We start from the raw sequence: 15,400 nt of genomic DNA on the forward strand, positions 1-15,400 counted from the left end.
CTGGATGTCTCTCAAAGCTCCTTATAGTCCAGTACCTAGCATAAGTCTTGGCAGAGCTTTGAAGGAGCACGCTGCTTCAGTGGTGTTCACTCAGGTCCTGACTTAAGACTCTGTGTATATGGGGGCACCAGGGTGGCTCAGTTGGTTAAAGGTCTGCCTTCAGCTCAGGTCATGATTCTAGGGTCCCGGGTTCCCTGCTCAGTGGGGGAGAGTGCTTCTACCTCTCCCCCTCCCCCTGCTCATATTCTCTCTCTCAAATAAATAAAATCTTAAAAAAAAAAAGATGACTCTGTGTATATGTCCAGCCTATCTCAGAGACTTACTTTGAATCATTAAACACATACAAATGTTTAAGTCAGGAGAGACTCAAAACAGTTTATTTCCCTTGCTTACCCAAAGAATCAAAGAGGAAAAAATACAGGTAAACTAAACTGTGCTCCAAACTATGAAGAATGCAAATGTTTTCATCAACAAAGAATTCTCTATAATGGCTACATTTCACTAGAGTACTGAAAAATCAGCCCCAAGTGTCCAAAATGTGAGCTCTGTATGCCCTACACCAAGAGAGGGGCAGCACAATCCACAGTTCCCGGCTGTCTTCAGTCTGGGATTTCTCTGCAGCCAGTTACCTTGGTAAGGGACAGAAAAGCAACAGAGAAAGGGCGAAAACAGGAGGCAAACAATTCAAAACCTTTTCATCTTTTTTTATTTTAAATTACAAAGGATGTTGCATACACTGATGAATCTGTATCTGACTAGGAGTGCTGAGGGGTTGGAAGGTGACAGAAAACAAAGGCAACATTTTAATTGCCTTTTCTTCTGAAAAGAAAAACTGCACAACTATTAACCAACATTTAATAGAATAATTTTTAAACAGCTCATGCGTCAACAAGATAAAATTCTTTCTAGACAAAAGACAAGACTGAATCCAATAAAAAGTTTCATAGCTCCAGTTGGGGGAATGGGGAAACAAAACTACAGAATATTTATGATAGCATTACAAACAGGATCCTACGCCACTATGCAAAAGAGGTTGCCACATTGTATGAACAAATGCTCTGAATTCTTGCCCTTCCGCTCTTCTTTTGTGACTTCTTATGTGCGGTCAGCCCTAGTATCACTGTTAATCACAAATGCTAAGTTATTAGGACAAATCCTAGGGAAAGAAGGTAAAAAAAAAAAAAAGCAGGCAGTGGAATACAGTGTCATAAAAATGTGGTGGAAAGGCAGATACAGTACACACATACACATTTCTGTTATTTGGTTCCGAAAAAAACAAAGGGTGAAGGGCAAGACACAGTAATCAGTCCCGCTCCCATCCACCCAGAATTTAATTAACTACACCATTGTGTTTACATTGTTATGAAAGAGGCAAACCTAGTTCACCCAAACTTGGCACACTGAAATACCCAACTCTGATGTGCTTTACTAGTCACCAAGTCTTCAATTCCAAAATACTATTTGGAAGTAGTTTTAAGGGTCTACTCCCTCCTACTACACCCTAACCTCTCTTTTTCTAAAGAAAAACGGCAATTTGGCATAATTCAGTTCCTAGGTGTAATTTCTACAATTTTCGGTCAGTTTACTAAGCATGAGGATTATGCTTCAACACATAATCCCACTTGCCTATGGAAGTGTAAAACTGTCAGTAGTACATTTTCATCATCTTTCCCCAACATGCTTATTCCTTAAAACGAAACAACCATTCCTACAGTTGACATTCATTGTTACATCCCAATGTGTTTGAAATATTAAAAAAACATGGAGTCATCTTCTCATAATGCCCTTATTAAGATTACAAAGATTACAAAAGAATCCACAAGTATTACGGCACTGTGTGAGACTTATTTGTCATGATCCAAGGGAAGAACAAGACTGCATTTCTGTGCAAAGTTGTGGAAATGGCCTCAGTTCCATGGGAAATGGTATTCCACAATAGACTTCACTAGAAGGATAATTGAAACCTTTTACTTTAACACTGAAAGCATAATTCAATGCATTCTCAAAATTCAAGTTTCAAGATTTGGAGAGATGCTAACATTCTCTTACATAATTAATTAGAAAATACTTGAACAGAATTGTAGGAAGACTATATAAAGAAAGGGAACATAAGCTTTTGTTAATTCCTGCTGAAGGCAACTTGAATTTGTTTCTTAGAAAGTTAACTAAATCTTAGCAGCTAAAATATTTTTAAATGTATGGAATAAAGAAAAGCACATCCATTCTTGACATTTTGGTGAATAAACTAACAGCTTTATTAATGAAGGCAAACATCAGATAATTGTATGAATATTATATATAAAAAAAGAAATCCAAACTAACAGCATTGTATTTCAAAAGTACTGTACTTCTGTTTCTTTTAAAGAGACTTGTCATCTGTTTTACAAAACAAACAAAACGGGTATTCTTCTCCTAAAAAATTCTGGAAAGATGAAATAGTCAATTTCAAGCTGATGAACTGAACACACCTTTCTTTAAATGCAGACTATTGCTAAGGAGCAAATCAAGTCAAGCATCAGAAAGAAGATGTAGGACAAATTCATGAAAGTCAGAAACAAGGGATGTAGTGAAATTACTGCTAGTCTTTCCCTCTCATATTTAAAGACCATTCAAAACTGGTCTTTCATACAAATATAAAATAACTATAAAGAGAGGGAATTGGAAACCATACCCATCTGAAATCCTTCATGATGTTTTTATAATTGCTCTGATTCTCTTACCAAAAAGGTCAAAGTGAAAGATTTAGGAAGTGGAAGGGAATGAAGACGTTAAGTTTAAATGTACAAGTAAGGCACAATATAAAGCCACATCATAATCTGTCATGAAGGATATAGGAAAGGACAAGAATCATACATGGTACAGTAGAACAAGCAATCATATTGACTGAAAAAGTGTGGCACCCAATTCAAAACTCAGACAAGATCTTAACAAGAACAACTGGACAGCATGCTTTCATATGGAGACAAACTCTATAAAGAATCCAGTGTATCTGAAACGAGGAAGAACGTTTTTTGTATTTTTTTTTTAATCATAGTAGTACTAGAGTCAAAGTTTATAATTGCTTTTGGAACGATGGGTTTAATTGAGGTGAATTCACAATGCCTTCACTTAAAGTAAGATTCTGGACTTCATTATGAGCTATCTGTATACCATGTATGAACACAGAAAACCTTTAGAGAGCTCTTCTCTAATGATCTTCACCCAAAAATACATGCCACAATTTTCAAAAACAGAACATGTACAATTGTTGGGGTTTTTACGTTACCCTTATAAGATTTGTTTGTGTGATACACTAAACGTATATATTTTAATGACAATAGAGGAAGCAGATTATTACTGGCATTAAAGTACAACCATTTCTAGACGGTTTTAAATGCCACAGAGTCCCCTGGTTAAAATGTAAAGCTGCACAGCTTGCCTATGTCATCTTTATGATAAAGTTAAAACAGCAAGAGGATTTAACTTTCACTCTACATTTTACTGCCAGGTTTTATTTAGATCAAGTATCGCTGCAGCATTCTGACCAGCCCAGATTTAGCAGCAAATGGCAGGAATCATATAAAATGCAATTTTTTTTAACAAAGTGCTTTTCTAAGATATACATACATATATAAATAGGTACAAAATAAAGTGTCAACATTAAAAAGCTCAACTATTTAAAAGCTTTTAACTATTTAACTTAAGTAGTACATATAAAACACTGAAATGCAAGGATATGGAATCTACTAAAACAGATTCAAAGTCTTTTTTTTTTTTTTTTTGAAATGCAAGACCAAAAAATCAAATTCTGGTTTGCAGACAGGAAAAAGTATCAAAAACCAGAATTCCTAACAGAGCAGCTAGAAAGGGGCAATTTTATAAACCTCATCAGCTGAATCTCTATCATGAAGTGATTTTCACCTGATCGCAAAACTGCCACATTTTGGAACATGTTTCAATTTACTAAACACACTCTGTCAAAACTTCACGTACTTCCAAGTTATAAGCCTGTGCCTTGCCTTCTCCCATCTAAAAAGGAAAAACTTTAAACAATGAGCTTACATTCTTTTAAACCATTAGCTCTGAGCTTCTCATCTGTTTAGCATGAATACACTAACCAGGTATATTTCCAACAAGCACACGGGAAAATCTTGTGCATCACAGTTCAGCTAAGGTGTTTGTTAAGACAGTCCTTCTAGGAGTTTCCTTTTCATGATGTCAAAGAAGCATATGAGCAACATTGTTCAGTTGTTACTGTGTGTTTTAGAATCAAACTTTATAAGCTATAGCTTCATATGCTATGGCTTACAAATAGGGGGGCGGGGGGGAAGGGGATAAAGTAGAAGAAAAGGAAACACACTAAAAGACAAAATATAATTAAGGAATAAATTCTCCAGGGGGTAATGGAGAAACAGTTGGAGAAATAGATAATTTTCCAGCAGCTAGGTCTGAAATTTTTGGTATTTTTTTTTCTGGCTAGATAGGATCTTTTTTAAAGTATAGTTTTTAAGCCACCAGTTTTCAGAGTTCAAAACACAAGATTTGAGATCAAACAGTAAGAGAGACAGAATGGAAAGATCTGTGGGGAAGGTTTATAATGCTGCCTTGACACAAGAAATTTCTCATCAAGAGGTAAAGCTTTAATGCAGTTAAAACACTGACTAATGAAGCTGTTTTATGTGAGCAAAAAAGAGCACCTAAAAACTAAATGTGTTAATATTTCTCAGTTCTAGAAACTATAGAAGAAGAATAACTCACATGTAAGTTTGAAGAAGCTAGTCTGAAAATACCTGTACAAAAATATAAAAATCTATAAATTGTTTTTGTTTTTGTTTTAAGCTTGTGTTGATCTTTGAAAATATTACATGCACAATAATACATCAATTGGAAAAGTGGCAACTAAAGAATTAGATATTTTTAGCCTTTTTCTTTCTTTACATATATATATACACATAATACAATAAAAATAATCTGTATTTTGGTTGTTTGGTGGAAGTATACTACAATAAGCTAAATAAACTTTTTAACTTTCAAGGTCAAAAACTATTTTACCAATAGCTTACTAAAATGAAATATATTAAAATTTCCTACAATAAGTGCAGAAATAAAAAGACTTACAGACATCTAAATGGCCACCAACTTATCTACTATGGAAGCGAACTAGAGGAACAGCAAAATAATATTTGTGTGTGTGGATGCTCCTTCTGTAGATAATTGGACCCAAACAGAAATAAAATTCACAGTTCAGTAAGATCCCTAACCCTGACCTTTTCATTTTTCTTTTTTTTCTCCTTTTTTTTTTTTCATACATTCATACAGTATCATGTAAGCTGTGCAAAACTTTACTTAGACTGGCAGTTTGCCATATCAGTTGCATTTGTCTTTGGTACAAAAAATAAAACAATCGCAATAATGTGCAAGTATTTGTCTTCTTCCGGTCAAGTACCGAAATATGAGTTTTCTAGAGCCATCTTTTTTTTGTTTTTTTGTTTTGTTTTTTATACAATACACAGACTCTGTGGCATATATCTACATTTCAACATAGTCCTATATACATTCAAAAAATTTGAAAAAGAGTTGGAACAAAAAAACATTTAAACCCCATATTTTTTCCATCTATATATCTTGTGTTTCCTCATTAGGGTTTTCATCATACAAAATATTACCAGTTTTATAGTTTCCCCAAAATACAAGGCACAAAGAATATGCTTTTTTTTCTTACTTGCACAGACATTATATATATATTTATATATATTTATATATACCATATTGAGCTCGGAAAATGAACTTCTAATATGGCACATGGGCGTGAGTGCTGGGTTGTGCCATGTACAAGTGAGATTAATGGTTGTGGAAAATTAGAACAAAAGGAATAATTCTAAAAACAATCTAAACTGACTGTTTAAAAAAATGCTTCCTCAATTTTTTTTTGTGTGGTTCAGAGCATAAACCTGCCACAATATTTGGCATTTACTGATATCTTCACTCCTCCCGAATGTTTTACTCTAACAGATTTTTGCAATCTGTAGCTACACATTTACTTAAAAGTGTGCTTCGATTCCGATGCCGGTAGCAGTTTTAACCATGGTTTATGCTCTGAAAATGCAATAATCAAGTATTTTGGATCATGCTTCACTTATGCTACTTAGTTCTTAAAACAATGTAACCTAATCGTAAATGTTTACATAATGCTAAACTGACATGCAAAACAGAATGAAAATTTACAATGAATAACATGACAAACACAGACATTTCTGACCAGTGGTCCAATGAGGCTGATTACACTTTTGATGTTGGTATCCTTAGTCCTACAAGGCCTCCAGTGGGATTGCCTTCTGCAGTCTTCTCCAACACTTGGTTAACAAATTCTGAGGTTTGCCCAGCAACTGGGAGACCTGAGGAAAAAGAAATAAGGCACACTCAGGCACAGATACGGAGAGGGCATGAAAGGAAGGTGAGGAGCAGGCAGATCTGGGGATCAGGGGTGGCCCCCAAGCTTGATACTGGGTCCCAGCAAAGTACTCTCAGCTGCTCGCTACTGCAACTCAGAAATTAATTCTACTCACCAGATTAGAGCTTACAATTTTTACATTAGAAAGGTCAAACCAAGAATGAAGAATCATTAATCAGCATTTTCAAGTGAGGTAGATGACAAGCAGCAGCAGTCCAAATAATAGTCCAAACCCAAACCCCACACCTATCAACAAGCACTGTTGTTCCTCAACTGACCATGTTCGCCCTGTTTTGCCAGCCAGTCTCTTCCTACTGCTCCAGCCTCAGTGCGTCCCATGGGTGGCCTTCACCCACCCAACTGAAAAAACTGATCTGAAGGATGTTTTATAACTCCTGGATTAAGTTTATGTTTCTTTTTCATCATTTTAAAGAAAAGTGAATGAATAAACAAAGTTGGAAGAGAAGAGGGGAAAAAAGGTAGGAGAGTGTGTAAGTTTAATTTTTTTGTCTTCCTCATCTTCTACAGCTGAGGTCAAAGATACTTCAAACCAGTAAGTCAAATAACGGAGGTATAAGCATGTTTTAGAAGTAATGAGAAAATAAATGATTAAAATGAGATGAAAATAGAAAAATATCTAGTCGTTGCTCATAGGAAGAAGTCAAAAGATACTGTAAAAAACAGAGAACTGACACTATCTCAGTCATGTGATTAAAAGTAGCATGACCAATCATGGGACAAACTGATAATATGTACCTCTTGACTGATGGAATGACAAGGATAATCACCTACGATGATTCTTGCCAAAAAAATTTAACTGCATCTAGTCAGGAAACAGACAACTCCAGATGCTGGGACATTTTACAAGATCAACTACCTGAATTTTTCATGGAAAAAAAAAGGCTGGTAGACTGATCTAAAGGAGACAAAAAGATATAAATAAATGCAATGCATGATCCTTAACAAACAAACAAAAAGGCTATAAAGGACATCATTGAGACAAATGGGGAGGTTTCTATATAGACTCCATATAGACACTATAACAGTGAAGTACTTGGGTGTGATACTGGTATTGTGCCTAAGTAAGAAAATGTCCTTGTTCTTGAAAAACACATGCCTGAAGTAGTTAGAGATGAAAGATTTGTTCAGAAGTTACTTTCAAATACTTAGGAATAAAAATATGTAGATACAGACAAAAAAAAACAAATGCACCAAAATATTAACAACTGGTGAATAGCTGAATGATACGCAGATGTTCATGTACCATTTCTACTTTTCTTATAGGATTGAAATCTTAAATGAAAAGTTAAGGGGAAAAAATTAAATATACATGTTATGTTACAGTTAAAGATTCAACTCACAAGTCAAAAATGAAGAGCTTACAAATTATCAGAGAACACATACAAAACTGAAACTATAATAGTGGATCATACAGTGAATGATACAAAAAGGAAAAAGCCATATGAACAAAGCCTAACATCTTTTGATGACAAAACTAAAATCAAACATGTATCAATAAAAAATGACCCAAACTCACCTATTTAAAAAAAAAACTCCCAGTCTAATAAAATCCAACTTTATGCTATGTATAAAAATCTAAAAGTGAATTTTATGCTATACTTATCAAAATTAAATTTTAATTTAAAATGTTTTTAAAAGAGATACATCTAGTATAGGGTGATTCAGAAAGATTGAAAATTAAAGGGTAGGCAAAGGGATACTAAGCAAATATAAATAATAAGAAAGCTATATTCACGATTGCAATATCAGACAGATCTAAATTCAGAGAAAAAGTTATAAACAAGACCAAAGAAGTATGCTTTGTGATGATAAAGATGATAATCCCTAATGAAGATGTAGCAGTAAGGAATCCTACTCAAGCACTCCAGCATTCAAGCAAAACCACAGAAAATATGAGAAAAAAACTGAAACACATTAGCAGGGACCTTTCTCAGTTTTACAGAGAGTAAACGGACACCTTTTACAAAAATAAAAAGGAAAAAAAGACCTAATTAAGATTACCTAATCAACATATAATGGAGTCTTCCTAATCAACATATAATGGAGTCTTAACATAAAACAGAAAATACATCTACTTTTCAAATGTCCACAGAACATTTAATTAGGTTGTAATAAACATAACAAATATAAATAAATGTAACCATGTTAGGTAGCTACAAAAATCTTAATAAATCACAAAAAAGAGAAGTTAATAACAAAACTAGAAAATAATAATGTCTACCTTCTGGAAAATTTTAAATCTTCCTCAAACAACTCTTGGGCCACAGAGTAAATCAAACCTAACATTTCAAAGTATTCAGAAAACAAATATGACATATCAGAATTTATGACATATAACTAAAGCAGCTCTCAGAATTTCAAAAGTTTTAAATTATATTAATGAACAAGAAAGAATAAAAAGAACTGAATTAAGCATCGACCTGAAGAAATTAGAAGAACTGATGAATTCAAGAGCTGGTTCTTTGGGGGGAAAGTAGAACCACATATAATTAACCAATTCGAGCAGCGAAGGCAAACACAGTAGACATAAATTAAGAAATGAAAATGAAGCACTAGCCACTGATACAGAGGCTAATAAAAAAACAAAGACAATTTTAACAAATCTGAGGGCATGGAGGAAGTGGATAATTTTCTTGGAATATACAAATTATCAAACTGACTCCAGAAGAGCTTGTAATCTGACATACAAATTATCACAGAGGACATAAAGTTTTCAAAAAGTTAATCACAAAAACACACTGCACCAGACAGTTTCAAAGAGTATTCTACCAAATATTTAAGAAAATTAAACTCCAATTGATTGAAAGTGGTCCAGAGGGGAATTCTGTAAAGATTATTGTATGGCAGCATGGATTTTTAAACTCCTCAATGACCCATATAAAAACAGAAAATAAATAGAAAAACCATAAACCCATGGAAAACATTAACAAGTGACATCATATCTCCACAAACCCCAAAATTCAAAAGGGTGGAAACAAACTACCGAAAGCTACAAGACCTGTATGGCATTAACATTACCAATATTTGCGCAGGATGAATCAAGGGGACTAACGGACCTGAGAACAAAAGAAGTTGAAAACAGCCAACAGGTTACCAACATGAGAACAGGAGACCAACATGAGAACAGCTGAAGCTATTAAAGACTGTCCAAATGAATGTAGTACAAGGTGAGTGTGAGGGGACAACAGTAAGATGCTGAGGGGCTAGAGCAGTCTAGCTGTGTGAACTAAAAACTGACCAACTAGGCCTTCCTTGCAGGACAGGAGCCAGGATTGGTAAGAATCAAAATTAAGAAAGACAGGAACAACAGATATGAAATAAAGAGCTGGTCCAGATAAAATGGGAGAGGAGCACAGAACAAGGAATTTCAGAAAGCAGGCTACCACGTACACCTGCCCTGCCACAAGTTCTTCTTCTTGCCCTTGCTTGACTGTGGGCTAGCGACATACAAATGTACCAAAGAATTCCCCTCAAACCTTCTTTTTTTTTTTTTTTAAAGATTTTATTTATTTATTTGACAGAGATAGAGACAGCCAGCGAGAGGGAACACAAGCAGGGGGAGTGGGAGAGGAAGAAGCAGGCTCCTAGCAGAGGAGCCTGATGTGGGGCTCAATCCCATAACGCCAGGATCACGCCCTGAGCCGAAGGCAGACGCTTAACCGCTGTGCCACCCAGGTGCCCCCAAATTTTCTGCTTTTGAACATCACCACTACCTCCAAAAAAGGCACTTGCCCACAGGTTCCTTTGTTTTTCTCCCACTCGTTCTGTCTCCTCCACTCCTGCTTTGTTGAACCCTCTCTCTTACTGCTCCCTCCATGTGGCTCCCTTGTAGCATGTGGTGACTTCATTTCTCTAGGGTAAACTTTCTTCCTGCTCCTCTCCTGTGTCCCCTTCTTAGGTTGGATTGAATGACCATCTCATAAATGAATATAAAACAGAGGACTCTAAAATTTGAAGTTAGGAAAGCAATCCTGAACTAAATTTTCTTTTCAAGGTTTAGAAAAAACAGTTTTACATGTATTAAAGTCAAAAATCCCATAAAAAGTTATTGTAAGTGGGGCCCCTGGGTGGTTCAGTCAGTTAAGCATCTGTCTATGGCTCAGGTCATGATCTCAGGGTCCTGGGATCAAGCCTGTGTTGGGCTCCCTGCTCAACAGGGAGTCTGCTTATCCCTCTCCCTCTGTCCCCACCCCCTACTCATGTTCTCTCTCTCTCCCTTTCAAATGGATAAATAAAATATTTTTTAAAAATGTTATTATAAGATAAAAAAGAAGAAGATTCCTACAGACAATGAAAGTGTGCCTGAAAGATATGACCACAAATGACCATATCCCACTGTTATTATCCCAAATGGTCACAACCCACTATTATTTCAGAACGAACTCAATGATTTTCAAAATGAACTAAAAGACAATAAAGAAAATGTAACATGAAAGCACAAAAATCAGAAATAGAAAAACTCAGAAAAGAATTGGGAGAAAAAATTAATTCCTGAAATTAAGACAAAACTAAAAGAAAATGGCAACCTATGGAATGGGAGACGATATTTGCAAATATCTTACCAGATAAAGGGCTAGTATCCAAAATCTGTAAAGAACTTATCAAACTCAAAACCCAAAAAACAAATAATCCAGTCAAGAAATAGGCAGAAGACATGAAGAGACATTTCTCCAAGAAGAAATACAAATGGCTAACAGACACAGGAAAAAATGTTCCACATCACTCGGCATCAGGGAAATACAAATCAAACCACAATAAGATACTACCTCACACTGGTCAAAATGGCTAAAATGAACAACTCAGGGAACAACAGATGTTGCTGAAGGGGAACCCTCTTACACTGCTGGTGGGAATGCAAAATGGTGAAGCCACTTTGGAAAACAGCGTGGAAGTTCCAAAAAAAGTTAAAAATAGAACTACCTTATGACCCAGCAATTGCACTACTATGTATTTATCCAAAGGATACACACATAGTGTTTCCAAGGGGCACATACACCTAATGTTTATAGCAGCCATGTCCACAATAGCCAAAATATGGAAAGAGCCCAGATGTCCATCAACAGATGAATAGATAAAGAAGATGTGGTATGTACACACACACACACACACACACTGGACTATTACTCAGCCATCAAAAAGAATGAAATCTTGCCATTTGCAACAATGTGGAAGGAACTAGAGGGTATTATGCTAATTGAAATAAGTCAGTCAGAGAAAGACAAATACCACATGATTTCACTCATATGTGGAATTTAAGAAACAAAACACACGAACATAGTGAAAGGGAAGGAAAAATAAAATAAGGTGAAAATAGAGAGAGAGGCAAACCATAAGAGACGCTGCACTCTAGGAAACAAAGTGAAGATTGCTGGAGGGGAGGTGGGTGGGGGGATGGGGTAATTGGATGATGGGCATTAAAGAGGACAACAGATGCATCAGTTGTATCACTAAATTCTATGTCTGAAACTAATAATACAGTAAATGTTAACTAAATTTAATTTAAATAATTTTTTAAAAAGACAAAACCAAAAAAACCCCCACAAGAGCAGCAAATAAACACAACAGTGTTTTTAAGAGAAACAGGTGTAAAGGAGAAAGAACTTTAAAATAAAAAAGAAATTAAGAGATTAAAAAATTGATCAAAAGTGGATTTACCTCAGAAAATACTAAATATAGGCAAAGAAGATGCAACCCACAAATAATAAGTACCTGAACAATAACAACAACAACAACAAGAAATAAAGCAAGAAGGGTGCCTGGGTGAGTCAGTGAGTTAAGCGTCTCTTGATCTCAGCTCAGGTCTTGATCAGGGTCATGAGTTCAAGCCCTGCACTGGAGACCACGCCCAGCTTAAAAAAAACAAAACCAAAGCAAGGAAACAGGTCAAATACTAAAAAGATCTGAACTACATACTGAAAGAACACAGTGCACACATGAGAATATCAACCTAAAACGACTAACCTCAAGACGAAGTCTAGTGAAATTACTGGGAATTAAAGAAAAAGAAAAAATCCTGTTGACATCTTGGCAAAAATAGCAAATGAGTTATAAGCAAAAAAAAGTTTGGCAACTATCAGCTTTTTTTTTTTTTCAATTATCAGCTTTTTAATAGCAACATTTTAAGCCAAAAGAAAAACAAAAAAAACATATTTAAAATAAGGAAAGAAAACGTGAGTCAAGGATTTTGAATCTGATAAAACTGACTTTTGGATGTAAAAAGAATATACAAACTTATCAACATACAAGGCCTTTATATTTAAAAATAAAAAGGTAAAAAGAATCTTTACTTGTGTGTTAAGTTCCTCCACCTAATAAAGGAACTGAAAATGATTTTAAAGAACATGAAAGGAATGCACTGAAAGAATACATAAAAATATTTAAGAAAGCATCAATCCATTTGAAGAAAGAGTCAAGCAAATTCACCAGGACGTCCTATTTGGGTACTGCATTAATCTACGTAGAGGTAAAAAGTAACTGGTGCTTAGGAAAGTATTGATATTTAGGATCTACTCTTTCTTTGCCTAAGATTATTCTCCATATAAATATAGCTTTGTTCAAAATAGACTTTTGACCTTTCATAGTGTTAATTTTTTGTATAAATATACTGTCCTTAGTTTTGTTTCATTTTATATGTACTCTATTTTGATATGTATTTACAACTCTACTTTTGCATTTTCAATTCATTCTACTATTCTGTGAAGTTACCTGGTCACTATTTATAAGTCATTTTCCAAAGCTTAGCAAAAAGAATTAACTACTGATAAGAAATAATCACTGAAATGCCATACCATTTGGAATACTGAAACAGAAAAATTGTATCTATTTTGTTAGTCAATTATATCACAAAGAATCATCAAGTTAATACTATGTTGTAAACATGCAACTTAAGCATTTGACTAATTTTAACTAGCTTTGTCATGAACAAAATCTTCAATTTTCTAAAACATGAATGATGGCTTACAGGAACAAGGTGGAAATAAAACTCTTATTTAAAAAATCTAAATGCTGGGGCGCCTGGGTGGCTCAGTCGTTAAGTGTCTGCCTTCGGCTCAGGGCATGATCCCAGAGTCCTGGGATGGAGCCCCGCATCAGGCTCCCCCCGCTGCGAGCCTGCTTCTTCCTCTCCCACTCCCCCTGCTTGTGCTCCCACTCTCGCTGGCTGTCTCTCTCTGTCAAATAAATAAATAAAATCTTTAAAAAAAAAAAAAAGACAGGAAGGAACAAAGGGAACTTAAAAAAAAATCTAAATGCTGAAGATGTAATATGGTAACATCAACAACTAATACTTATTGAGTATTGCGAATTTATGTGATTAGCAGGGTGCTAAGTGCTTTATATGCACTCTTCCCATTTAATCCACCCACTGTCCATATTTTACAGATGAATAAAATTAGGCTGAGGGAAGTGAAGTCATTTCCCTAGGGTCCTCACGTAGTAAGTGGCAGGGCCAGGAGTTAAATCTAAAACTGATTTCAAATGCTCTGATTTTAACCACTACAACAAACAAGCTTTTGTTTTTTGAAAAATGATTTTAATTTTTAGACCAGTGGTTACTGCTAGAGCCACAGAGAAACCTAGCCTTTTTTGGTAAAAAGATAGGAAACAAGGCATGCACATCTAAGGTACCTTAAAATAAAGAAATGTTTCAAGAATGAAGATAAATGCTCAAAAGTGTTAAATGTTACAAAGAATGTCAAGACAAAGAAATTCTCAAGTAAGCCTACTGGATGAAGTGATTAGCAGTCCACAGGGGAACTACTCAGGTCAAATACTACAGAGATGGGTGTCAGATGATAGGGCTAAGTGACGGCATGTGGAGGTATTGTGAGCACTGGAACTCGAAGAACTTACTTCTGTGCCTGGTTCGGCCATTTATTAATTGTAAGATTTATGGCAAGTTACTTTAACACCTTGCTGTGTTTCTAATTCCTCATTTGTAAAATCAGAATAATAATACCTCCTTCACAGAACTGTGACAGTAGATGACTAACCAACCTTAACAGACAGATCCTGGATCATAGTAAATACCCAGTAAATGTTAGCTGTTTATCCCTTCCTAATAACACCTAAGGAATTCTTTCCGGGCTCTTGATCTCTCCTTCAAATCTTCTCCTTTGGCCTTCAAACATGAATGCTGTCATTCAAGAAACTCTATATGCATTGCTGACTTTATTAATGATTCCAAATTATTCTTCAGAACACCAGAATACTTCACATTCAGTATGAACACAATGCTGACAAGAGAAACTAGTAATTGCAAAGACATGTGAAACTTACTAATAAGTGCATGGAAGCATTCAATGTATATTTATTTTTTAATTAAAGAAAATGCAATCATCTCCTCCATCTAAACATCCTGATTTCTTCACAGCAATTGCCACCATTTGTAATTTTCTTTCCCGTTTATTCTTCGCCTTTCATTTTTAGGCTACAAGCTTCCTAAGAGTAGTGACCAAATCTCTATTATTCATCCCTGTATCCCCCAACACCTGACATATAGTAGGCATTGAAGAAACTTCGATGAATGAATTTATAGTAACTGGAAGAAGAACTGTCTTAACGGAAATGCAAAAAAATTCCAAGATATTTACAACTTAAAAAAAATAGAACAATTTATAGTGTTTGTTACTCTAAAATTCAGGTAAGTATCTAAATAATTATTAAAAAGTAAGCTCAATTCCTTTAAGTGACCTGATTTAATACAAAGTCAGCATCCTGGGGAAAAATGAACTGGAAGAAAATTCTCAGGTAACTGAAGTTTGGCCACATAAGAAGTTCAATGACTACATAAGAACCAGTTTTTAAAGAGCCCTAGAATAAATATTGCTAAACAAAGAATATATAAAACAGCTGAGCTAATTTTATGATGCTTCGGGGTTCTCATGGATTGCACTATGCTGCAATGTCCTTGGGACGCTCCTCATCTGTAAGGTGATCTGCTCCTATGGA

At 35.1% G+C, this 15,400-nt stretch overlaps 1 protein-coding gene across 3 annotated transcripts in view; it reads right to left on the bottom strand.

The window, feature by feature from the left end:
- Positions 1-688: 688 nt before the first annotated feature.
- The window catches only part of CREBRF (CREB3 regulatory factor), a 54,111-nt gene continuing 39,399 nt past the window's right edge, over positions 689-15,400 (bottom strand). For all 3 annotated transcript variants that reach the window (XM_002916923.4, XM_011221923.3, XM_011221924.3), the window contains one exon: positions 689-6,374. In XM_002916923.4, coding sequence (XP_002916969.1) covers positions 6,259-6,374 — 116 coding nt within the window. In that variant the 3' untranslated portion in view covers positions 689-6,258. The remainder of the gene's footprint in view (positions 6,375-15,400) is intronic.

Source organism: Ailuropoda melanoleuca, chromosome 3 (genome assembly GCF_002007445.2).
Source record: "Ailuropoda melanoleuca isolate Jingjing chromosome 3, ASM200744v2, whole genome shotgun sequence".
NCBI lineage: Eukaryota > Metazoa > Chordata > Mammalia > Carnivora > Ursidae > Ailuropoda > Ailuropoda melanoleuca.